The 25,049-nt window shown below is 49.7% G+C and overlaps 1 protein-coding gene across 1 annotated transcript; it reads left to right on the top strand.

The window, feature by feature from the left end:
- The first annotated feature begins 2,511 nt into the window (after window positions 1-2,511).
- Window positions 2,512-13,713, top strand: PLIN1 (perilipin 1). The gene is made up of 8 exons (XM_065871865.1): window positions 2,512-2,576; window positions 5,541-5,745; window positions 7,404-7,486; window positions 8,689-8,953; window positions 9,261-9,433; window positions 11,486-11,680; window positions 12,094-12,339; window positions 13,371-13,713. Exons 1-8 carry the CDS (start codon window positions 2,532-2,534, stop codon window positions 13,710-13,712), a joined length of 1,554 nt encoding a protein of 517 aa, XP_065727937.1. The 5' UTR covers window positions 2,512-2,531; the 3' UTR covers window position 13,713.
- The last annotated feature ends 11,336 nt before the right edge of the window (window positions 13,714-25,049 follow it).

Raw genomic sequence — 25,049 nt, 5'->3', positions numbered from 1 at the left:
CTGCTGCTGGAAAGTGGATTCTTCCTGAGGGACTCCCTTAGACCCTTTCACTACTTCTCACCTCTCACCCACATTCTGGACGCCCAGCTGAAGCGGCCAAAGAACGACCTTTGTCAACAGAGCTTTCAGGCACAGAGCCCTGTATGCCCTCTGGCCCAAAGCCACGGCTTCAAAATCTTAACATTACCCTTTGGCCCAGGGTACTCTCTCGACACAGCCTCATAGATAATTTGTCCTGAACCTTGAAGTGAGGTGAGGGCTGAGGCCACTTTTTTTAGATAATTCTCTTCCTCTCCATTATTGTCTTATATTTTAAAAGCCCAGGTTGGATCAATAAGTATTAAATGTATCACATATTTATTACTCCTTTTGGAGACTGCTTGACTCTTTCCTCCCTCTCCTGCTTTATCAGTATCCTAGATACAGGATTGATACAAAGGATCTACCACAAATAGATCCTTTGGGGACTTCCCTGGTGGTGCAGTGGTTAAGAATCTGCCTGCCTATGCAGGGGACACAGATTTGAGCCCTGGTCCAGGAAGATCCCACATGCCGTGGAGCAACTAAGCCCATGCGCCACAACTCAGCCTGCACTCTAGAGCCCCCGAGCCACAACTACTGAGCCTGCACGCCACAACTACTGAAGCCCGCCCACCTAAAGCCTGAGCTCCGCAACAAGAGAAGCCACCGCAATGAGAAGAACATGGACTGCAACAAAGAGGAGCCCCCGCTCAACACAACTAGAGAAAGCCCATGCGCAGCAGTGAAGACCCAATGCAGCCAAAAATAAAGACAAAAACAAAAAAAAACCAAATAGATCCTTTGTATCAGTCTCTCCACTCCCTGCCTCTTTCTCCTATTGCCCACAGTATACAACTTAGCAGAGAGTCAACACTAAATATGATTCTACAAAAAATAAGGAAAAAATGTTTTGTCCTATTACCCATTTTAATTAAAAAGCCCTTATTAGACAATCTGAAAACGATGGCTGAAAACCACAGCCTCCATCATCTTTGAAGCCAAGAATTAGCACCTGGGCTCCTGCCTGATTCATCGCTAAGGAAGGCATAAGAGGTGATCGGTGGTTGTCTGGATGCTGTTGATCAGTAACAGAACCTTGGTCAACATTGTCACTTTTCCAAACTTGACAAAATCCAGTTGGCTTTCCCACTGCATATTCTGGTGGCATCTTAGACCAGGTAGAGTTCAATAAACTTTCTTGAAATCCAGGATTTTGCAGAGATTGAAATTGTTCCCTCAAAGCCTAGATTGTCAAGGAGTAAACCACAGCTCTGGTTCTCTTCTTCACTGGGAGCAATTCATCTTCATAATCAAAGACTAATACATTCAGGTTAACTGTGTTCCTGTGTGGATTTAAATCTTACTGTTCAAAATTCACTCTTGATAGTAAAAAATAAGGATGAGGCAAATGGGTTGAAAACGGTTCTGTAGGACCCTCTAATGGAAAAGGAGCCAAAGATTATAAAACTTTAGAGCTTATGAGTTTAATGACACATATACCAAAATCTTCTTTCTGGAAAAGTTTCTTGAGAACTGGGGGCCAGAAATATGTTACAGAACAGCTATCTCATGGAATAATAACTCCTTTGAGTATGGTTTCCTACAGCTGTGCAATCTAACTCCTAGTTGGCTAAACCTCCTTACAGAAGTTAAGATATGCCCAGGGGACGCTGGGTCAAATAACCATGAACCAGCTTTCTCTTCTCTTTGCCCTCCTCTATCTGGGAGGTGTTAGTAGCTTTGCTCAAGACTCCCCAGAGCAACTGGAATTGTTTCTGCTGGAGGAGACGCTCTGCAGCCCGGGCTCCGTGGGACTGAGGTGGCATCAGCTGGAGTGAGTGTGGGGATCCTGGGACAACCTTACCTGGTTTGTTTCTGAGAATTAAAGAAGTTGAGGGTAAGGGTCTTCTGGGAATTTTACTGAGGATGAAGAGGCCTGCAGGGAAACCACTAAGGGAGAGATTATTCAGGGTGAATGACCAAGAGTGTAGAGTAGATATTCTGGGGCCACTAGTTTTCCAGAACAGAGCTGAAATTGCTGGTTTTAAGAATGACTACTTTCTCCTCTGGTTGAGCACAGAGGGAATAACTGGCAGATTTGCTTATTTAAAAAGAGAGGAATTAATGCAGAACTTTTTCATTTAAAAAAAAAGACTAAATCTGAAACTTTGTTTGTCTCTTTTGGACCCTCATCTAAGAGCTCCTAAACATCTACAACCTCTTATCTCTTAAAGTTACTTTCATTTTTTATTTCTTACCCTGAATCCTTATAAGAAACTACGGTCTTGACAAGTAGGCTGCGGGACAACTCATCCCTATGGGACTCTAAGGACTGGCCACTTGTCTGTGACATTCATCCTCCAAATACCTTCTCTTCAGGGAACTTGAGTTCCCAGACAGCCTGGGCCCCCCTGATGGCCATGAGAGGTAGGGGACTGATCCTGTGGATCTCAGGCTGAGGACTTTCTCATGGACCTGGAACCCTCTGCTTTGCAGCTTGAAGAGCTCCAATGGCAGTTAACAAGGGTCCAACTTTGCTGGATGAAGACCGCCCTGTAAGTAACTTGGGCTTATATGAGACAGTTTATAACTCTGTGGGGAGGAAGGAGATGGGAGGAGAAGTTCAGGGGGCTTAGAGCAAGATATGTCTAGATTATATTCATAACTCATTGACCATTATGTCTTAGTTATTCTTGCCCTCACTACCTTTTGCAGAAGGCTGTTAGAGAATGTGAGGGGGAAAAAAAGATGTCTATTAAAAACTAAGTACCTTGGAGAAAAAGCACAGAAAAGTTGGCTGGGAGGGAAAGGAGAGGAAGGGAACTACTATATTCTAAAGCCTGAAACAGAAGCCCATGCTTTGTCCACCCAGGCGAAATGTATATTTGGGATGGAACCTCTGCATTTTGTAACTCCAGAGGCTTCTTGTATGGTGCAGTCTATGTAAATGGCACCTCTTAGAGTTACACGATGCACATTATGTATGTGGGAAGGGGTTAGAGGGGCAGTGTGTCCAGTTTGTGTGTCTGACCTGGTTTTCAGTGTGACTCAGAGTAGTTTGACACGTTTAGGTATATTGATGCCTCCTGGCAAGGCCTCTCTAATTTAGGTACAGTTCAAATAGTGAAACTTAAAAATTGTGAACCCATATAATACCCATCTTGTCCCAAGTTAGGCTTTAACTAACCTCTGTACTAGTAATCACCATGTTAAGTTTTTTATTGGATCATAGAACACAGGCATAAAATGGTCAAGTGCATAGTTAAGAGGTATCGATAGTTTATTGCCATCCCAGGACCTCTCTCCTTTGGCTTTGCCTAAAACAACTCCTGAAGGTTCTGTCCAAAATGTTAAAGAAATTTTTTCTTGTTTACAGTCATAATCTTTTTCTAGTTCAAATTTCAAACTCACCTGCAAGACCAAAAGCTGAAATGTTGCAGCTTGCTGTCTAGTATACATCAGGTCTCCTTGATGGGTCTTCTAACTCAGCCGCCTACAAACAGAAGAAGCTAGGTCCTCATCTTTAGAGCAGAACTATGCAACAGTGCATATTCAAAGCTACAGAAAGAGCTCGAACATCTGAGTCAGACCTGGGATGTTTATGTGGAGAATTCTTAATATTCCTAAGAACAGACAGAAAAATATAATACCCTTCACTAGCCCCAGCAACCATAATCCATGGACAGTTGTGCCTCATCCTCACCCCATTCATTCCCCAGCCTTGTGTTTTTTGTTTCGTTTTGTTTTTGTTTTTTTGCGGTACGCGGGCCTCTCACTGCTGTGGCCTCTCCCATGGCGGAGCACAGGCTCCGGATGCGCAGGCTCAGCGGCCATGGCTCACGGGCCCAGCCGCTCCGCGGCATGTGGGATCTTCCTGGACTGGGGCACAAACCCGTGTCCCCTGCATCGGCAGGCGGACTCTCAACCACTGCGCCACCAGGGAAGCCCCCTTGTGTTATTTTGAAGCAAATCTCAGACATGCTGTTTCAGGCCTGAGTTGGCCTGGCAGTGCCACTCACTAGCTGTGTGATCTTGGGTAAGTCACTTCACATCTCTGAGTCTTTGTCTCATTGGCAAAGTGCTGATGATAATGCTGACCTCAGAGTGTCGCTCTTAGAATTAAATGAGGTCATATCATGAAAGCACCCCAATCAGTGCCTGGAGCATAATGGCACTGAGTAAATGATGTTTCCCTCTGCAGGATTAGAATCCACTTTTTTTTTTTTTTTTAACCTCAAAGATCAGTGTTTCTCCACTAAGATTCTTAGGTGATCTAAAGTTTAATTAAGTGCCTGCTGTTGAGGTTAGAATGCATTAATAAGAGCACAGTACCCCAATAACGAGAGGTGATGGTTTCACTATACCTCACACACTCAGACCACACCTGGAATGCTGTCTTCAAGTCTGTGTGCTATATTTTTTAGAAAGGCGATGTCAAACTGTAGTGTGTGTGCAGAGGAGGGAATCAGCAGATCAGGGCGCTGAGCCGTTTGTAAGCTAAGTAAGGAACTAGAGCTATTTAGAATGGAGAAGGGACTGCTAAAGGGAGAAATATTTGTCTTCAAGTGTGTGAAAGGCCAGCCCATGAATGACAAAACAGATTTCCTCAGTATTGTTACACAGGGCAGAGTGGAGCGGATTTCAGCTCAGCCACGCTGTCCAACAAGGGGCATAGGCCACTCTATGAGGGGTGAGCTCCATGCAAGGAGACGTCCAAATACAAGCCTCCCAGAGGGACCGTGGGAAGCAGTCTTGCTACAGAGGCCCCTGGAGGCCTAAGATTCTGTGATTCTGTATGGTTGGGCAGATCTAAACTTAACACCTTAGGTGCAGCCCTGACTGTGATTCACCTACTCAACTAACATTACTGTGCAGGCTTTAGGTTAGGCCCTGGAGATACAGAGATGACAGTCTCCTAGGAGAGAGCCAAGTACACACATGATCAAGACCAGCACCATGTATGATACGGAAACAACCCAGCGAGGGAAGTGGTGGCTTCTGATGTGAAGGGGGAGAGTCAGGAAGCTTCACACAAGAAGCAATGCTCAAGCCGTGTCTTGAAGGAGTGAAATTTTGCCAGACGGAAGGGACTGGGAGGGAAGGGGAGCATCCTAGGCAGTGGGACAAGCACTGGAGGCAGGGAGGCAGTCTCCCGAAAAGACCAGAAAGATGTGCAGATGAAGCTACCAATCCAAGGTGGACTAAAACTCTAGGCAGTTGCGCCGACACACTTGCTCCTACCATTAAGTTTAAGTGGGGTGGCTGCGGGTTGGGGGGTGGCCCCTGGAGGCCAGAGTTTGCCCAGTAGCTCTCCAGAGCCAGGACTGTGACCAGGAGAGCATGGCAGCCTGGCTCTTGTTTTCCCTGTGGGGCCTCCAGAGACCTCTCTAGTCTGGGCTTCTCCTAGGTCACTTGGACCCAGGCCAGCCCTAATGGGCTCCATGGCCCTGGGGCTGCCTCCCCAGGAGGTGGGAGGAGGAGGTGGGATGACTTCAGTGCCTGCTTTCCTTCCACTCCAGGAGCAGGAGAACGTGCTGCAGCGGGTCCTGCAGCTGCCGGTGGTGAGCAGCACCTGTGAGTGCTTCCAGAAGACCTACACCAGCACCAAGGAAGCCCACCCTCTGGTGACCTCTGTATGCAGTGCGTACGAGAAGGGCGTGCAGAGCGCCACCAGCTTGGCAGCCTGGAGCATGGAGCCGGTGGTCCGAAGGCTGTCCACCCAGTGTGAGTCCTTGTGGCACTCGGAGGCTGTCTGCCTGTTCACTGATGCTCACTGCCTGCCTGCCAATCTTTTGTCCGTCTATCAGTCTGTTTGATAGCTTGCTTGTCTGTCTGCCTTTTTGTTTGTCTGACTGCCTTCCTGAGTATCTACATCCCATTACATAGTCTTTTCATCTACAGATATAGATGATATAAATATAGATGTAGATATAGATATAGGTCTCTTCTCACCTATAGATGCCTCATCTGTAGCCCAGCTGGCATTTTCCTAGGACGACAATGATGGGCCACATAATTGGCAGGAGAAGGGGTGGGCAGAGCTATGAGGGCAGTGGTGGGAGTGGGGGCCCATGGCAGACCAGACACCCACTTTGGCTCCAAATCCAGCAGCAGCTGCAGGAACTAGCAGAGTCTGGCACAGAGGCAGAGGCAGTGGGCACTAGGGCTAGCCTGGCAGGGATGGGGGGAGAGGAGGGAGAGGGGAAGCCCTCTGGGTCCAGCTGCTGATGGTACTGGCCCCATGACAGGCCGGGGCAGCAGAGAACTACCAGTCAGGGCCCTGAAGGTGAGGACAACTTACCAAACCGGCCCCTGTTCAAATTGTTCTGCCCCGTTGGAAAATATGGTCTCCACGGCACGGCTCTTGACAGGGCTGAGGGAAATTCCAGAAGTCTAGGACCTGCCACAGTCCTGATTACAGAGTTATGGGTATCTGAGGATTTGGCATAGCCAACGGGAGAGGACAGATATAAAGAAGACCTGGGCCTGGGTCCACCTCCCTGCCTGCAAACTCCTTAAATAATTTCCCTGGGTCTCATTTTGCCCAATCGGAAGTCAGCCAAGTCATCTGGGCTCTCTGCTGCTTGAGAATTTTGTGAAGAAACCTGGGCTATCTGGAGAAAGAACATATGAAAGAGAATATATAGATATCCTTTAAAACTGTGATCTCCATGGTCATGTCTGCAGAGCTGATGTCCTCGGCAGCCCCTGGGCAGTATCTCCCGGGAACATTTGCATCCTCTGGCACTTGCCCCTTTCTCTTCCCTGTGACCTTCTTCCCAGTGTTGACCATCTCATTCCTAGAGGCTAAAAGGAAGGGCCATGGACTATCTGGAACTCTAGAACAGCCTTTCACCTCTAGAATTAAGCAGTGCCAGGCCTGCTCCCACCCTAGGGCCCGGCTGCCCCTCCACCATGACACCTCTGCTCTCCCCCCTCGTGTTCAACCAGCGCTCACCCAAAGAGGGGTTGGAGGAGGAGGAGAGACCAGGATCTGTTGGTGATTCACAGAGGTTCTGTCACTTCCTCCTCACGACAACCCTGCAAGGTTTGTCCACATGAATCCACATTTTACAGGTGAGGAGCTTGAGGCTCAGCCAGGTTGCGACCTGCCTGAAGCTACACTGCAGAGGCAGGTGCTGGGCTTTGAGTGCAGATCTGCATGACTCCAGAGCTCCTGCTCAGAGGGAAAACATCCTGCCCTCAAGGAGTCACAGTGAATGGTGGCTAAAGGTAGCAGAGGGCCTCAGATTCCCAGATGCTTTGGGGGTAGCAGGGCTGGGGGTTTTGAAGGCTCCAAGGTGCCTTCCTTGGCACAGAGGCCCCTGCTGGGCTCTCACAGTGGGGGCAGGGCTCACCTGACCATGGCCTTTTGCTTCCAGTCATAGCTGCCAACGAGCTGGCCTGCCGAGGCCTGGACCACCTGGAGGAAAAGATCCCGGCCCTCCAGTATCCTCCTGAAAAGGTGAGCCCCTCCCCTCTTCTCTAAGGCTCCCCACATTCTGTTGTCACTGCCTCCCAGTTGAGGAGAGGGCACAAGCCCATGATGCATAAACGCGAGTCTTTTGTTTCTGTGGCAAATGCCTTCCAAGGCTGGTGGCAGCTGCCTGTCCCTAAGACCATACGATGGGCTTCTTCCTCTCCCTGTGGGGCCAGATGAAGGCAGGCTTTCTGAAACCAGCAGGCACAGCCCAGAGGCAAACTCAAACAGGAGCTTGGGGTAGGGCCCACTGCTTCTGATTCCCTGCTCTTTGGACCGTTTGGTGACTACAGCCACCTAAGATCATGGGTCACACTCGTCAGATCCCAGGATTGCAGTCCCATGTCCTCAAGATCCAACACTTTATGGACCATGAGACTGAAAATGTCACTTCACCTGGATAGCTGTTCATTGGGCATTTGCCATGGTAAGGGCCATGTCTGGTGCTTTAGGGGAATAAGTTGCACTCTCAGACGCCATCCGTCTCACTGACAAACTACCACCCATCTCACAAACATTTACTGAGCCCTACCCTATGACAGGGGTCATGACGTATGATGTATAGAGCCCTCTCATTTAATCCTCTTGTCAATCCTCTGGTATAGGGGTGGGTATCCCCATTTTACAGATGAGAAAACTAGTGACTTCCCCCTGACCACACAGCCTTAAGTGGAGGCCACATGAGAGCAGGTCTATTTGGCTCTGAGGCCAGTGCTCTTCACTTATTTTTCCAGATAAACGGCAATGTCTTCGTTACAGAGGAGCTCCTAAGGCAAAGGAGAGAAAGACATTATTTCAATGCAGAACCTGTAGGAAGATCAACCACATCTATAAGTCCACATAAGTGCAGATAGGAATGTGAGCAATGTTCTGAGGGCAAGACAGAGCAGACAGCAGAGGAATTTGGAAGAGGAGATGTCTTGTGTGCATGAGGTGTTATCAAGGAGGTGGACTTTGGGGGGCATTCTTGAAGGATGGTTAGGATCTTGACAGGTAGAAATGGGGTGCAAAGAAGTCAGGAGATCTAAGTGGTTGGTACAGGAAGGACTGGAGCCCTTTTCCTTTTAAGTTCAGCTTAATCAAGCTGCCCAAATATTGGTGCCAGTCCCCTTTAAATGAGGCTTTCCTGAAGCTGGGCTCAGGGTCTGTCAGATCCAATGCCTGACTCCCCTCCCCACTTCTTCCAGATTGCTTCTGAGCTGAAGGACACCATCTCTACCCGCCTTCGCAGTGCCAGGAACAGCATCAGTGTGCCCATCGCCAGCACTTCAGACAAAGTCCTAGGGGCCGCTCTGGCTGGCTGTGAGCTCGCCTGGGGGATGGTCAAAGACACTGCCGAATTTGCTGCCAACACCCGAGCTGGCCAGCTAGCCTCTGGAGGGGCCGACTTGGCCTTGGGTGGTGTTGAGAAGGTGGTAGAGTTCCTCCTCCCTCCAGCCAAGGAAGAGTCAGGTAACTGCCATTAGGGGGCCTGGGGAGTGAGTTGGCCACCCATGCTGCTTGGGAATTAGGAAGAGGCAGCCAGGGCCCATCTAGCCCCTGCTCTGGAACAGGGATGGCCCAGCAAGATTTTCAGATGGATCCATCCTCACCTAGCCCTCTCTCCCCACTTTTAAGTGGAGAAAGTGAGTTGCCCAAATCACCAGCGAGCTTGTGGTAGAGCTAGGATGACCACTTTCCAACCCTAGACACAACCCAGCTTTGCCCAGTGCCTTTCTGATCAGCTTTCCTTTCCTTCCCCTCACAAACTCCTACCTAGCCCCTGCTCCAGGACACCAGCATGCCCAGAAACCTCCCCAGGCCAAGCCGGGCCTCGTGAGCAGGGTTGGGGCCCTGGCCAACACTCTCTCTCAACACACCTTCCAGACCACAGCCCGGGCGCTGAAACAGGGGCAGGCCCTGGCCATGTGGATCCCAGGTGTGGCGACCCTGGTGAGTGTCTGCCCTGAGCTCTGACTGACCCACGGCCTGGAAACCCTGTCTGTGGGCCTCCTGGTCCCTCCCATCCCCTACCCAATTCTGCCTCCTGTCCTAGGAACTTCCTCTCTTCCGGCCTGGGTGGGGACTTTAGGTCTAAGGACAAGAGGACTTAGGTGGGGTGGTGGGCTAGTCCTCTAGGATGCAAGGGGAAAGGGCAGGCCTGCTTGTTAGGGTGGTCCTGCCCCCCACCCTCTTCTGTCTCTCCCATTCTCCCTCTGAGTCCCCCCCACCCTCCCAAGCCTTCCTCCTCCCAAGGGGGCTCTCCCACTTGTGAGGAAGCAGACACCACCACCCCCAACCCCCCCCCCCGCCCCCCCCCCCCCCCCCCCGCCCCCGCATCTGCCCTCTAGGCACTAGGGAGTGTCATCTGTAAATAAGCAAGGCTCAAAACCCATTCTGTTGGGAAGAGAGCCCCAGCTGGGCTGTGTCTCTGACTGCCCCCAGGGTTCTGGTTTCCCTTCTAGAGGCTTCTAATTTGCATCCCACTGCACCCAAGGTAAAGCTGCCTTTTCTAGGCCCAGATAGTGCTTACTCCCCACCACACCCCACCTCCACCTCTCTGTGTATTTTAGCAGAGATAGCCTGGATTATTTTCATAGGAACTTTAGTAAGAAACTAAGCAGCGCCCCCCCTCAAAAAAAAGGAAATAAAAGCATTAACGCATAAATGTCAGCAAACAAGATAACCACTTCTCAGCCATCAAGAGGGTGGTACTTTTAAAAGCATCCTCAGGCCTGGCTCATTCATTCAAGCAAATGTTTGCTGAGAACCTACTATGTGCCAGTTCCTGTAGCTCCAGTAGGGATACAGGAGTAGTAGTTCTCCTCTGCACTGGGGGGCCACTTCCCCATGGGGGCTAGACTAACTCCTGTGCCCTGGCCTAGCCCCTAGTGGGCGGGGGCCACTGTATGGCACAGCCTCAGCCACCACCGTTCATATAGAAAATAATGGTGTCCCAGGGACTTCCCTGGCGGTCCAGTGGTTAGGACCTTGCCTTCCAATGCAGTGGGTGTGGGTTCGATCCCTGGTCAGGGAGCTAAGATCCCACACGCCTTGCAGCCAAAAGACCAAACATAAAACAGAAGCAATATTGCAACAAATTCAATAAAGACTTTAAAAATGGTCCACATCAAAAAAGAAAAAAATCTTAAAAAGAAAATAATGGTGTCCCCTAAGGATGTATAACAAGGAGACCCTGTTTGTGGGGTTCCCTAGGGGTTTGAAATGAGCCAAGCTGTGCCCCAGGGGACACCAGCCCACCTACCCAGGTCAGTTTCCTCCCATGGGATCCTCTGGCCCACTTGATTTTTTTCACTCTTTAAAAGATCTGCAAGGAGTATGTACTAAAGCTAAACATACATATCCCCTATGACTCAGCAATTCCACCCAACAGAAATAAGAGCTTATGTCCCCCAAAGAAACACCGGAAATGCTCCTATCAGCTTTATCCTTAGCCAAGAACTGGAAATAACACAAATGTCCATCAACAGTAGAATGGGTATATTGTGGTATATTTATTTAGTGGAATATGACACAAATGAAAAAGGAGGAATTACTCTGACACTCAGTAATGTGAATGACTCTCACAACACAACGTTGAACAAAGGCTATTCATGAAAGAAAACATGTTGTGTGAGTCCATTTACAAATGAGAAAAATCAATGCATGGTGATAGAGGCCAGAATGTGGTCACACTTAGGCGGTACTGACTGGGTGAAGGGCACAGGGAGTCTTCTGGGATGTCGAAAATGGTCTATATCTTGATCTGTAATGGTCACACAGGTGTGTGTTTCTAAAAATTCCCAGAGGTGTATACTAAAGCTTGTGCACCTTAGTGGGTGTAAGTTACCACTTCATAAAAAGTTTGAAGAACAATCTGCTGGGGCCAGGCCCTGCTTGCCTCCCCCAACCCTGACCCTGGGGGTGAGGGCCTTTGCCTGCTGGGGCTGCCCAGCCTCTGGCAGGGGCTGTGAAACCAGCAGCCCGCCACCTTCCCACCCTCAGAGCAGCCTGGCCCAGTGGGGCGCATCGGCGGCCATACAGGTGGTGTCCCGGCGGTCGAGCGAGGTGCGGGTGCCCTGGCTGCACAACCTCACTGCCACCCGGGAGGAGGACCACAATGACCAGATGGACACAGAGGGGGAGGAGACAGAGGTGGAGGAGGAGGAATCAGAGACGGAGGAGAACAAGCTCAGTGAGGTAAGGGAGAGAGCAGAAGCCGAGCGGGATGCAGGAACCTGGAGGTCCCACAGCCCACCGAGGGGGTGAGAAGCAGAGGCCCCGGGTGAAACAAGGGTCTTTGCCCCCACGCCCAGGAATGTAGTACATGGGTGCAGTGCTCTTCACCTCACCCCCAAACGCCCAGCTAACAAAGTTCTCTCAGAGGATCCTCACAACAGCCCCATAAAATAGGCAGGACAGAGATTGTCACCCCCATTTTGCAGATGAAGAAACTGAGGTTCAGAGAGCAGAAGTGACTTGCCCAAGAGCCAGGCTAATAGTTTTTTCAGTCTGGTATCCACGTTCTTTCCCCTCTAGCTCTGGGGATGGTGAGGAGAGGGGAAGGGTCAGGGGAGTTGCTGAGGAGGCACTGACCTTGCTCTGGCCCCCAGGGAGCAGCCTTGCCTGGCCCACAAGGCCTCCTGGGCGATGTGGTGCACACCCTGCAGAAGGCCTTCCAGAGCACCATCTCGGTCGTGACGTGGGTGCCTGCGGCTGTGCTGGGCACGGCAGGGAAGTTGCTGCATCTCATGCCAGCCCGTGCTGTCTCCTCCACCAAGGGCAGGGCCATGTCCCTGTCTGATGCCCTGAAGGGCGTTACTGACAACGTCGTGGACACGGTGGTGCACTATGTGCCGGTGAGTCCCCCTACCCTTCCGGCTAACCCTCCCCCTCCCCCCCACCCCTGAAAGGACAGATAAAGCAGATTTGACTGAAGGGGCTGCAGCTGCCCTCCCTTACCCAGTCTCTGATCCTCAGTGCCCCAGAAACATTTTGACATACTATGGCCTTGACTGGGGGCCTTGGCAGCCCCCAAAGTACAGAGACCTGTGGCCTTGGCCTGAGACCTTTCCCCACATCTGTCCTTCCCACCTGCTGCTGGGGAGGTCACCCACCATTAATCTGGGGGTCCCAGTGGCCAAGTCCTCACCCCTCAGCTCCGAACTGAAGGACCTGGCAGGTTTGCATGCTGCTCCCTGGGAAAGGGTTGCAGGGAGGCTTCCAGGGCACCCTGCGGGGTCGGCTAGGTTCCAGGGGACAGCAGCTGCCCCCATGCCAATTCCAACACCTGTCACCAACAGGAAAACCCCAAGGAGTGCCAGTACTATCACTTTGGGGGTCCCTGGGTCCCTTTCCAGAGCAAGTTACAGGTTGAGCAGTCAGTAGGAGGGCTGGTCAGGGCAGGAGGCCCCTTAGAGCTGAGGGTTGAGGGAGGCTGTGAGGGTAGTGGGGGAATGGGTTACTCAGCCACTCACTCTCACCAAGAGGCATGGCAGGGGTCTTGGCAGCCAGCTTGTTCACCTTGGGCCCAAAACAGAGCCACGCGTGGGTACCCTGACCCAGGCAGGGGCAAGGAAGGGTCCAAGGAAGGGCCAGGAATGCCACCGACCTCCCACTGAGGAACCTCCGAGGGAGACCCGAGGGGTCCAGAAACTTTAGAGGGTGGCTGTCTGCCTTGCCTTGGGGGTCTGGACTGTGCACACTGTCAGGGAGGGCAGGACCTAAGCGGTCTCCCCCACACCCTCCATCCCTGTCCCACACCCCGGCCTCTGCCCTCCGGACGGCCGCTCCCGGGAGGCCTGACCGCGAGGGCCGCAGAGGAGGCGGTGGTGGGAGGCGCAGGGACTAGGGCCAAGGCGGGGGCCTAACGTGGTTTGCCGGCCCCCAGCTCCCCAGGCTGTCGCTGATGGAGCCCGAGAGCGAATTCCGGGAGATCGACAACCCGCCTGACGAGGCCGAGAGCCCGGAGGCGGAGCGCAGGGGGTCCGGGGCGCTGCCCGCCGGCTCGGATGCCGCGTCGCGCCCCGCGCAGTCCCGCGGCAGCCTGCGCAGCGCTCGGGGCCCGGGCGCGGAGGACCGGGTGGACACGGCCGCCGCGCCGCGCACCGCCTTGCCGGCCATGCCCCGCGAGAAGCCCGCGCGCAGGGTCAGCGACAGCTTCTTCCGGCCCAGCGTCATGGAGCCCATCCTGGGCCGCACGCAGTACAGCCAACTGCGCAAGAAGAGCTGAGCCCGCTGCCCCCATCGCCCTCCCGGCCCGGCCCGCCGCCCCGCCCCGGCCGAGCGCTGGGGCCGTTGTCTCCTGAAAACAAACAGAACCTACATGTCCAAATGAGCGTTGACTTCTTCCAAGTAGTCCCCTTGGGTCCCGAGCCTCATTCCAAGGATGCTGCCAAGGCACACATCATCTTCTGAGCATCCTTTTTGGGTTTAGCTGTCAGAGCCCATTTTTGAGAAGCATCAGACTAGCAGTCTGCTTTAATTCTATGCCTTGTTATTTTTACCAAAAGATTAATTGCCTAACTTGATCTCTCACTTCTTTCACTAAATTTGTGGCCAAGTGACATTTAACTGTTTCCAGTATTTACATCCATCCTCTGTAGACAAATATTTGTCACCAGTGAAAGTGTCACCACCCTAAAGGTTCAAGCAGTAGATCCTGGCACATTTTTAAGCCCTGAATGCAGAGATTCCTCTGAGTATCCAGGCTCTCAGAAGACTACTTTGAGGGGAACAGCAATCAGGTGCAAAAGCTCTTGAGTGTTTATATACATACGAGCATCACTTTCTGAGTGCCCCACACTCTTCACAGGCTGAGTCCTGGCCTGTGCTCTGTAGCGCCACCTTCCTGTTCACAGCTACATTTCCATTTGCACCCTTACTGCTTTCCACCTGCATGTTCACCCTTCCGTCCACTTCTCGAATGCTGGCGCCCCTAGTGCTGGGAGACAGTGGTGATCGTTTGTTATACAGTATAGACCATATATTTGGACTCTATAGCCAGAGTTCATTCCAAGCCCTATTTTTGAAAATGTTAATATTTCGTACATTTGGAAATGCATACATATAAGTTAAAAATTCAAACACTGCCAAACGATGTGTGCCTTCCTCCCTGAGTTCCCTGGTTTCTCTTCCCCAAAGCAACCATGGTGCCAATCTCTTCTGTATCTTTCTGATTACGGACTGTGCATGCACAGGCACATGTGTATATACTCCCCACTGTTTACACAAGCTGTGGGAGGTTATACTCAGTGCTGTTTTCACTCAGCAATACATCTTAGAAATCTTTTTTGTATCAGTATCATAAATCCTCCTTGCTCTTTTTAACAGCCACACAGTAAGTGCTTCATAATATAGATGTGCTATGTTTGATTAAACTAGTGCCTTAATCATGGACTTTTAGGTTGTTTCCAATTGTTTGCTCCTTCGAACAGTGCTACTATAAGTGTCTTTATACAAATGTTTCATGTAGATGTGTGCATATATCTATAGGGTAAATTTATAACTTGGAATGATGACATGTCGAGTGAAAGGGAACGTTCACTTTAAACCTTGATAGATAATGCCAAATAGCCTTCCAAACCAAACTCAGTTTTTCTTGTCATCTGCAGCTGCACAGATAATTCTGACACTTCTGTCAGTCCTTTTAGACATCTCTATATATACACTCAGCCCCTATAGGTCCCCCTCAGATCCATGAGCACCCTCTTGGCCGCCACTCTGTGGCACACCTAAGAGTCCAGCTCCCTGTAACTGACTCTGGGCCCTGACAGATCTTTGGTGTAATGAGTCCTTGGCCTTTATCCGTGGTTTTGAAATCTGAGGATGCCCAGAATGAGGAGAGGGGAGTGTTGATGGACATACACATATGGACATGGTCATGACCTTGAACTAGTTTTGGGCCCTCTACCCAACCCTCACAATCCACACCACACTCAGCAGTTTCCTGGGGAGGGGGTATGGATCTGGCAAGAGGGGCCCTCAGAAGGTGATATGACATGGCTAAGAAGGCAGTACCAGCCTAGCCCTGGCAGGGTTCCTGTGGGCAGCTGCTGGAGAACTGGCCTCAAGCCTGGTTGTGTAGAGAGAAACACACAGCTATCCTGGGCCCCACCTGCCCATGCTGCTTTCTTCCTGGAGCTCCAGAAACCACACTCCTGACTGTCTACTCCTCCACAGTCCTGTGGCTGCTCCTGCCAGGAGCAACCCAGGAGAACTGTAGAAGTCAGTGCACCCATTGGCCAGACACAGACCCCTCACCCTGTCCTGGACCTCAGCCAGGGTGCCGGAAACCAGTACAGGACAGCCCAGGAAGCAAACAGCTTGCCATGTAAGTCTCTTTTTATTATTAAATAGATGGCAAAGTGCTCTGAGCCTGGCCCTCAGTATTTCTGAATACTTTTTGGTGAGAAATGAGAGCAAAGCCTCTTCTCTAAATGGCAGAAATTTGCCTCATTGGCTCCAGGATGGATGTGGGACTTTGTTCTGACAACAGAACATGTTCTTGCTCATGTGGATGTGAGGGCTCATCCACACTCATCTTTGGTAGCTCTGGACCTCAGGAAGACTTCCCCTTCACACTGGGATGCCAACGTTCCTCTCCAGAGAAATACTCTATCCCCTCTCTTCTATTCCAGCTCATAAAATGCACCTCCAACTCAATCACAGCTTTTAGAGATGGAAAAACAACCATTACAGACATACATTTATCCATGCAATTATTTACCACTTTTTTCTTCCATACTTATCTGGGATCTTAATATCCAAAGGACTTCTGAGCCTGGAGAGAGCTATCTCTGCAACTTGGGTTTTAATGCTCATTGTATTAGCCATAGTTTTCCTAAACATTTAAGCACTTTTTACTTAATCAAACTTATTAAATGCATTAATCAAATTATTTTAAATATTTAAATGTTGATACAAACTAAAAAGTCATCAGCTCCATATTCCAGCCACAGAAAAGAGCAAGGGGGTAGAAGAAATTAAACTTCTGCTTATAACTCACTAGAAAAAACTTAGAGTCATATGGCCACATCTGGCTGAAAGGGAGGATGGGAAATATAGTCTTTATTTGGGGTGGCTATGCATCTAGTTAAAAATCTGAGGTCTTAAAAGGAGGGGAAGTGGATTCTGGTGGTGGGGGGCAACTTGCAATCTCTGCCACACCACTCTCCTGTCAACAGACATTTGGGTTGCTCCTCTATTTCTACTATTACATACTTTTGGCAGTAAACATTGTTATGAGTTGCTTAGGGAATATGATGAAGAGTGGGATTGCTAAGTCATAAAGTATGTGTATTGTTAACTAGATATTGCCAAATTGTCCTCCAACTTGGTGGTTCTGATTTACATTCTCACCAGAAGTATATGAGTCCTCTTATTCAACGTTCTTAACAACACTCGATATTGTCTGGTTTTATCATTTTTGCAAATCTGAAGTGTGTATGATGGCATTTCTTTGTGGACTTAATTCCGTGAATCACAGTGATATTGAACATTGTTTATTATGTTTATCGAATGTTTGTATTTCCCCTTCTGTGAAGTGTCTGTCAAAACTTTTGCACAGTTTTCTATTGGTTGTTTTTCTTTTTCTCATTGATTTTTAGAAGACTTTAATATTTTTTGGATACCAATCCTTTATCAACTCTACGCATCACAAATATGCTCTTCCATTGTGTGGTTTTTCATTCTCTTTATGGTTTCTTTCAATGAACAAAAGTTCTTAATTTTTACTTAGTCAAAATTATAATTCTTTTCCTTTATGTTTTGCAATTTTGAGTAGTTTTTAAAGCTCTCCCTACCATGAAGTCATGAAGATATTCCCCTGTATTTTCTTCAAATATTTTCATAGTTTTGCCTTTTACATTTAATTAATTTTTATATATGGTTTAAGTAGGAATCTGATTTTTCTTCCATATGGATACCTGATTATCCTATACTTTTCCTAATTTCTTGAATTTTTAGTTTCTCCTTAATTGAATTGTGTACTGTGGGAAGGCTAAGAGTTTCTCGTAGAAGTCAGCTGGAAGCTTCTGACCTGTTGATGTCTGATGCCTGAATGATGCTTTCTTGCATCTAGGTGGAACAGAGGGACCAGGTTCTGCCTCATGTATGGAATAGTCTGGCTTCCCCCGACTCTCAGTTCCGTCGTAGATCAAGTTTCCAAATGTGTTCTATTTATCTATTCCTGTGGCATTAGCACATTGTCTGACTTACAACGGTTTAAAATCTGTTTTCATATCTGGTTGGGCAAGCCCCCCGCATTGCCCTTCTGTAGGAGGGCTTTACAACTTCTGGCTCGTTGCTTTTCCATACAAATAATAAAGTCAGCTTGTCAAATTCTACAAAAGGAAAATTTACAGACTCAGCTTGTTTCAATTAACTATAATTATTATTTGCTCTTTTGATGCTCAAATTGTCACAATTTCGCCCCTTTAAGTTGAGGCCTTTGTCCTTTAGGCTGACAACGGACATTCTAAAAGCATGTTTTTTCTGACCACAAAAAAATTATTCCTGTTCTTGACCTAATCCATGGGATCAGCTACTTTTAAAGAGGAATAGTGGTAGCACAATTTGGACCCTGGGTATGCATATCTGATTGTTCCATGTGCATATTGGTGATAGACAGAAAAACACTGCACACCCACTAGTGACAGCTAGAAAAAAGGCATTTCTTTCCAAGGTCATCAATTCACATTGATAGTTCCAGTGAACTTTAACATCACAAAAATCTTTAAAATTACTGTAACAAAAGTTTCAATTTTCTTTTCTCTAAATTTAAGTACCTTAAAATTGTAATTATAATTATACCAAGGTTTCATTGATCATGATCACGTTTTGTTACATTTACATACATAAAGATCCAAGTTTAGTTTTAGGCTTCTTCACATTGAGTCTAAATGAATCTTTTTTGACTGTGTGGTAACAGGCTGCTCCGAATCATTCCAGCTGAGGACCCCAACTTCTTTAGAATATTTCAGACAAACAGAGTAGTTCTATAGCACATCAGAGAACAATGCGGTTTCATCTACTTTTCCCACATGCTTGAATTTTTGGTTTCTCGTAAACTGAATTATATATTGTAGGAAGGGTCATAGCTTCTGGCAGCTTCTAACAGATGAATGTTTGGTACCAGAATGATGGTCCTTCATGATACGTGAATCAGTTGACCAGCCTCTCTTAGCTTTGAAAATTCTAGGAGGTGGTTGTGGATATTATGGATGACTTCCTGTATTAGGGTTCTACAGACAAACAGAACCAAGAGGAAGTATATAAATTTATACCAGTAGGAAATATATATACAATTGACCCTTGGACACTGCATAGGTTAGGGGTGCCGACCCTCTGCATAGCTGAAAATCTGAGGGAGATTCCCTGGTGGTCTAGTTGTTAGTGTTGTGGTCTGTGATTCGGTGCTTTAACCGCCATGGCCTGGGTTCAATCCCTGGTTGGCCACGGGGCCAAAAAAAAAAAAAAGAAAAGAAAATCCGAGCATAACTTTACAGTCAGTCCTCTGTACCTGCAATTCTGCATCTGCGGATTCAACCAACAGGGATTGTGTAGTAATATAGTATGTATTTATTGAAAAATATATTAGTATAAGCCGACCTGCACAATTCAAACCTGTGTTGTTCAAAGGTCAACTGTATATATAACTATATATACATATATATTTTTTATATTTATATATATATATAAAGAGATTCATTATAAGGAATCAGCTCACAAGATTATGGAGGCTGGTAAGTCCCAAGAACTACAGGCTGAATCAGCAAGCATGGAGACACAGGAGAGCCAGTGGTTTAGTTCCAGTCCAAAGACTGGCAGGCTCAAGACCCAGGGAGAGCCGATATTTCAGTTTGAGTCTGAAGGCAGGAAAAAAGCCAAAGTCTCAGTTAAAAGACAGGCAGGAAAACTCTCCCTTATTTGGAGCAGGGTCAGCCTTTTTGTTCTATTCAGGCCTTCAACTGATTGGATGAGGGCCACCCACGTTGGGGGGCACAATCGGCTCTACTCAAACATATGTTAATCTCATCCAAAAACACCCTCACAGAAACATTCAGAATAATGTTTGACCAAATATTTGGGCACCCCACAGCCCAGTCAAGTTGACACATAAAATTAACCATCACACTTCCCAAAATCCATGCATATTCATCTCATGTGCATATTCCAAGCCAACCATAGTTATTCTGTCTCCTTGTCAGTGATGACTTCAGGGGTGGACAGGCCTCAGCCAGGATGTGAGGGAAAGCTGATGGTAGGGCTCCTAGGAAAAGTTCCCTTGATCCAAAGACAGTGCTGCGTGACACAATGCTCTCTTCCCCCTCTGGGTGTTTTATGGTTGATGGTGATGGCAGAGGGGAGAAATGGAAAAGCCAGGTCCCTTGTCACTGACTCAACCTGCCCCAGAGCCCTCCTCCCTCTGGTCTCTCTGTTCACCGAGATAACAAATGGCCTATTGTTCAAGCCACTTCAAAGTGTGGTTTCTGCTCCTTGAGGCTGAGGATTTCCTAATATAGATCTATCCTAGGAGACTTGGCAGTTTCTACAGCCTTTAATTATAATGCCTGTTTGTGACAGGCAATCTTCTGTATATATAATAAATTGTTTCGTTACTACCTCAAAGTTTGATTTTTCTAATGACATTTTAAGTCGCAAAGATGTTTCTAGATTTTCATTAAAATTCAACCATGCGTGATGCTCCCAATGCAACCAATCCATCAGAGGTCACAGAGGTGAAGAGACCATCTCTTTCAGGCAGCACGTGGACATTCCTATATCATCTCTCCTGGTGCCAAGTTTCCCTTGGCAATGACTACAAGATGCAACTCAATTTCAGAAATGTTAAAATGAGCGTCTTAAAACTGAGGAAGCATTTTTGTATGTAGGGAGATGCAAGTTTCTGCTGGTTTTGGGCGGAGGGGTGGTTTAGGGCTGAGAGTGAAAACAGGGATGAGTGGAGAAAGGACTCTGAACCGAGGACAGGAGCGTCTGGTATCCAGTTTGGAGGCTTGATGTAAGGAGATGCCATCATGAGGATACTTCCTCATTCTCCAAAGATGTTCTACATACCACTCTGTCCTTTGTGCCTACAAAATGAAAATATGAGCCATATTGATCCACATCCATATTTCTGTTAATGCAAAGACAGTTTTTCCTTTCTTTCTAAAATAACTTGACCAAAAACCTTCATGGGGTGACTATGCCAGGTCTTGGGCCAAGGGAGAGAGACTTGGAGATAAATAAAGCACACTCCATTCAAGGACCTCACAGTTTAGTAAGACAAGTTATAATATGTATAACATATTTGTATATATTATATATGTATGAACATGCTTGTATATCGTAGTGCTATAGTCTGAATGTTTGTGTCTCCCAAATTCATATGTTGAAATTCTAACCCCCAGTGTGATAGTATTTGAAGGCTCGCCTTTGGGAGGTGATTAGGTCATGAGGGCAGAGCTCTCATGATTGAGATCAGTGCCCTTATAAAAGAGACCCCAGAGAGCTAGCTTGTCCCATCTGCCATGTGGGACACTGTAAAAAGATGGCCATCTAGGAACTGGGGCCTCACCTGACACTGAATCTGCCATCACCAGGATCTTGGACTTCCCAGCCCTCAGAACTGTGAGAAATAAATATTTGTTGTTTATGAGGAACACAGTCTGTGGTATTTTGTTATAGCAGCCTGAGTGGACTAAGCAACATGGAGAGTAATAGTTGGAAGGGTACTCTCCAAAACATGACTATGCTTACCTGTCTCCTTCTGTACTTTCGTGCTTTTTAAAAACATTTTTTAAAAATTGGCATGCATTACTAGGGCAGAAGGGGGACCAGTGATAAGGCTTTGCAGTGGCCCAGGCAAGAGATAGTGGTGGCTTGGGCAGCAAGGTTGTGGAGGATGAAGAGACTTGCCTGGACTGGAAGCTACTGAGGAGGGGGAATCAGGGCTTGGTGGTAGATAGGAGAACAGAGGAGTCAAAGATGGCTTGAGCGATGGGGTGGATGGTGGGAGGCATGCTGGAAGAGAGGTTTGGGGGCAGTTTCCTGGTCAGCACCTGCCCAGGTAGATGCAGGATGAATACCTCTGCAGGATTTCCACTGGCTGTTAACACACATAATTGCCTCCCCAACCGGAGAGGTTGGCTAAGAACTCTACAGCAGCCCCCAACTCCCAGTGGCCTCTTCTAGGGGCAGTTGTCCATCCAGGAACCCAAGGCTGGGTGGCAGTGTAATCCACCAGTGGGCCAGTGGATCCCATGCCCATTCCCACCTGGGGGCTTACAAGCCAGAACTGTGAGGCCAGACTTTGTCAGGGCCTGCCCTGGGGTGAGGCTGCCCCCAGCAGGGGGCAGCAGCCATCCTGCTCTCTGCCCAGAATGCTAGAAGGCCTGAATAGGAGCTCCCTCGTGGTTTCATCCAGCCACCCACTGCTTGGTGTGAGCGCCCAGGGTGCAGCCAGGGCCTCGGCCACACCGCCGGGAGTGGGCCCCCATCCCAACCCCGAATATCTCAGGAGGGATGAATCCTTCTCAGCTTTAGAAGGGGTAGTGAGATCAGATAAAAAAAAGGGGTGGAGGCTTTGCTGACCTTTGACGGGGTGTGGGGAGTTCTGCGATAGAAGGGTAGGTAGCAATGGCGGGAAGGAGGGAAGGTCTGCACTTGAATGAACAAACGAACTAACGAACCAAGAGTAGTTTATTTTTAGGCCACTTTAACCGGAGTCTCAGGGTTAGAAAATCCACCCTCCCCTCCCGGAACGAAAATGTCTCCTAGTTAGTTTTCATTCTCTCACTTGTTACAACTTGCATTATAAAACTTAGGCTCCCCGCTCCAGGAGCTGGTGGGCTTCTCCAGCTCGGAGAATCCGGGCTGCCTTGTTGGTCGCTGTGTCCCCAGAATTCGGCGAATAGTGGTCGCGACTCCGGGCGCTGCTGGGGGCCCCCAGGCGGTGCTGGGGGCCCAGGGGTGAGGGGCCCCGCACTTCAGCCCAGGCCACGCCCAATCCCCCGCCCCTCCTGTCCCCGCCCCGCCCCGTCTGCCGACAGACTCCGCGGCGCCGCGCAGCCCGCGCCGCCGCCCCCGAGCGCCCAGGTGGGCGGAGTTGCGGATGAGGGGCGGGATGTTTTGGTGGGCGGGGGTCCCGGTGACGGCATCCGCGCGCGCCGCGCTGGGGCTCAGAGCCTGACTGTCTCGCGGCGGGGGACTACACTCACACCGGAGCAGGTGGGTGTGGGCCGGGGAGGGGTGGCGGTCGAGGACCGGGGTGGGAGGGAGGAGGCGCGCGCTTGCCCCTTCCCTGAGCAGGCCTGGACCGGGTGGCACGGTGTCGGCACGCCTGGGGAGCCCTGACCGAGCACGGGGACCTCCCCCATCCTTGCTTACCAGTCTCCTGGAGGTCCGTGTCTGGGCGGGTGGGAGTCTCCCCTTTCCTAAGTCGGGGGCCTGAGGCCGGCCTTCTGGGCCTGGCCAGGTGGAGCTAGCGCCCACGCTGCGAGAGTTGGATTCGCATTTGTAATCACTTCTCCGAACTTTCCGCGAGCTCCTGTCCCGTGCCTGGCGCTTCTGACTCCGGTTCCCCTACCCCGGGCGCCCGACCGCCCCGGTGTTGTCTGGGCGCCTTCGGTGCGCGGAGCACTGTGCCTCGAGCCGGGGTGCGGAGAAGCCGGGACTGCACGGGGCTGGAAAAGCTTTGGGTGAGGGGTGCGCGAAGGCGCCCACAGTATCGCGTGGCAGTTACCGCTGTGGCCCCAGGGCCGGGCACCCAGCAGGCGCTGATGATTGAATGAACGAACGAACCGTTACAGCTGCTGAGAGACGTTAAGTAGTGAAAAATAAAGTGCTGTGACCTGGGGGTGGGGGTAGGGAGTGGTGAGGACTGCGATAAGAGAGGGGAGGAAGGAGATGGGGAAGGTTCCATGGATGAAGATTATTCATCACTATTGGGCAGCTACTAAGCGTCGGACCTTGTGCTGGGTGCTGAAGATGCAGCACGAAGGGGGACAGGAGGGTCCCTGCCTCCCAGCTCCCAGATTGGGACGTGGGGGGGGGGGGGGACGACGGGTAATCTGTCTTTTGCAAGGGAAGGGAGTGGTCAGTAGCTGATGGGAGAACCACAGGGCATTGTGTGTGTGTGTGCGTGTGCGTGTGCAGTGGTGGGAGCACAGAGCAGAGGCCCCTCCCTGGCTCCCTGAAGGTGGGACCAGCCTAAGCCTGGAGGGATGAGGAGTCTTGGGCAACACTGAGTGTGCTGCAGGCGGAGAAAGGTGGGGGTATAGGGGGTAAGTAGTCAAGGTAGGCAGGGCCCATTAAAAGTTTTTTTTTTCCTGTTAAGGTTTTGAATCTCAAGAGCATTAGGGAGTCTCTTTTGGGGGGAGTGTAAATAGGAGAGTGATGTGAGCGCATTTGCATTTCTGAAAAATGCCCCGGTTGCTGCATAGGAAGGTGCAGGGAGGCTGAGGCCAGTGAGGAGGCTGGTAAATGTCATTCCGTTGAGATGTCGGTGGGCAGGATCAGGGCTTTGGTAATAGGATGGAAAGAAGCAGGTGTACTTGATATTTAGAAGATGAGATTGGCAGTATTTGATGGTGGGGGCTTGGTCTCAAGCGGTACGCGGGCCTCTCACTGTTGTGTCCTCTCCCGTTGCGGAGCACAGGCTCCGGACGCGCAGCCGCTCCGTGGCATATGGGATCTTCCCGGACCGGGGCACGAACCCGTGTCCCCTGCATCGGCAGGCGGACTCTCAATCACTGCGCCACCAGGGAAGCCCTGCTTTTTTTTTTAAACATCTTTATTGGAGTATACTTGCTTTACAATGGTGTGTTAGTTTCTGCTGTATAACAAAGTGAATCAGCTATATGTGTACATATATCCCCATATCTCCTCCCTCTTGCGTCTCCCTCCCTCCCACCCTCCCTATCCCACCCCTCTAGGTGGTCACAAAGCACTGAGCTGATCTCCCTGTCCTATGCGGCTGCTTCCCACTAGCTATTTTACATTTGGTAATGTATATATGTCCATGCCACTCTCTCACTTCATCCCAGCTTCTCCTTCCGCCTCCCTGTGTCCTCAAGTCCATTCTCTACGTCTGCATCTTTATTCCTGTCCTGTGCTGACTCTTTTTAAGAAGGTGGAGCAGGGGATGTGAGATGACAAAGGCAGAGACTATGGAAAACCCAATGGGTGTTAGGGAAAAGAGATCCCTGATGTGGTGCTGCTTGTGTGTGTGTCTGTGTGTCTTCCTTCTAGGAGATAGGGTCCCAGGGGAAGGATGCAGCTGGAACACAGAAACCCTTGGATGTTAGGTGGAGGAGTTAGGGCCTTATTTTGCCAGTGATGGGAACCATGAAATGTTACTGTGCAGGATTTTATCGTGGCCCTTGCAGCATCTGGGCATTAGGTTGGGGCACGGAGGATGTTCTGAGTTCTGACCACCCTTCCTTTTAATCCCTGCAAGGTCGGGAGCTGCAGGATCTGGCTCCAGGTCATCTGCAAAGTGAGTCCAGGTGCTGATGGCAAGGGCCTCTTCCTCTCTTCGCAGGGCAGGGAACAGCCTTCCCTCAAC

Source organism: Phocoena phocoena, chromosome 2 (genome assembly GCF_963924675.1).
Source record: "Phocoena phocoena chromosome 2, mPhoPho1.1, whole genome shotgun sequence".
NCBI classification, from domain to species: domain Eukaryota; kingdom Metazoa; phylum Chordata; class Mammalia; order Artiodactyla; family Phocoenidae; genus Phocoena; species Phocoena phocoena.
The sequence above is the reverse complement of the archived record's forward strand: the minus strand, read 5'-3'. Positions and strand labels throughout refer to the sequence as shown.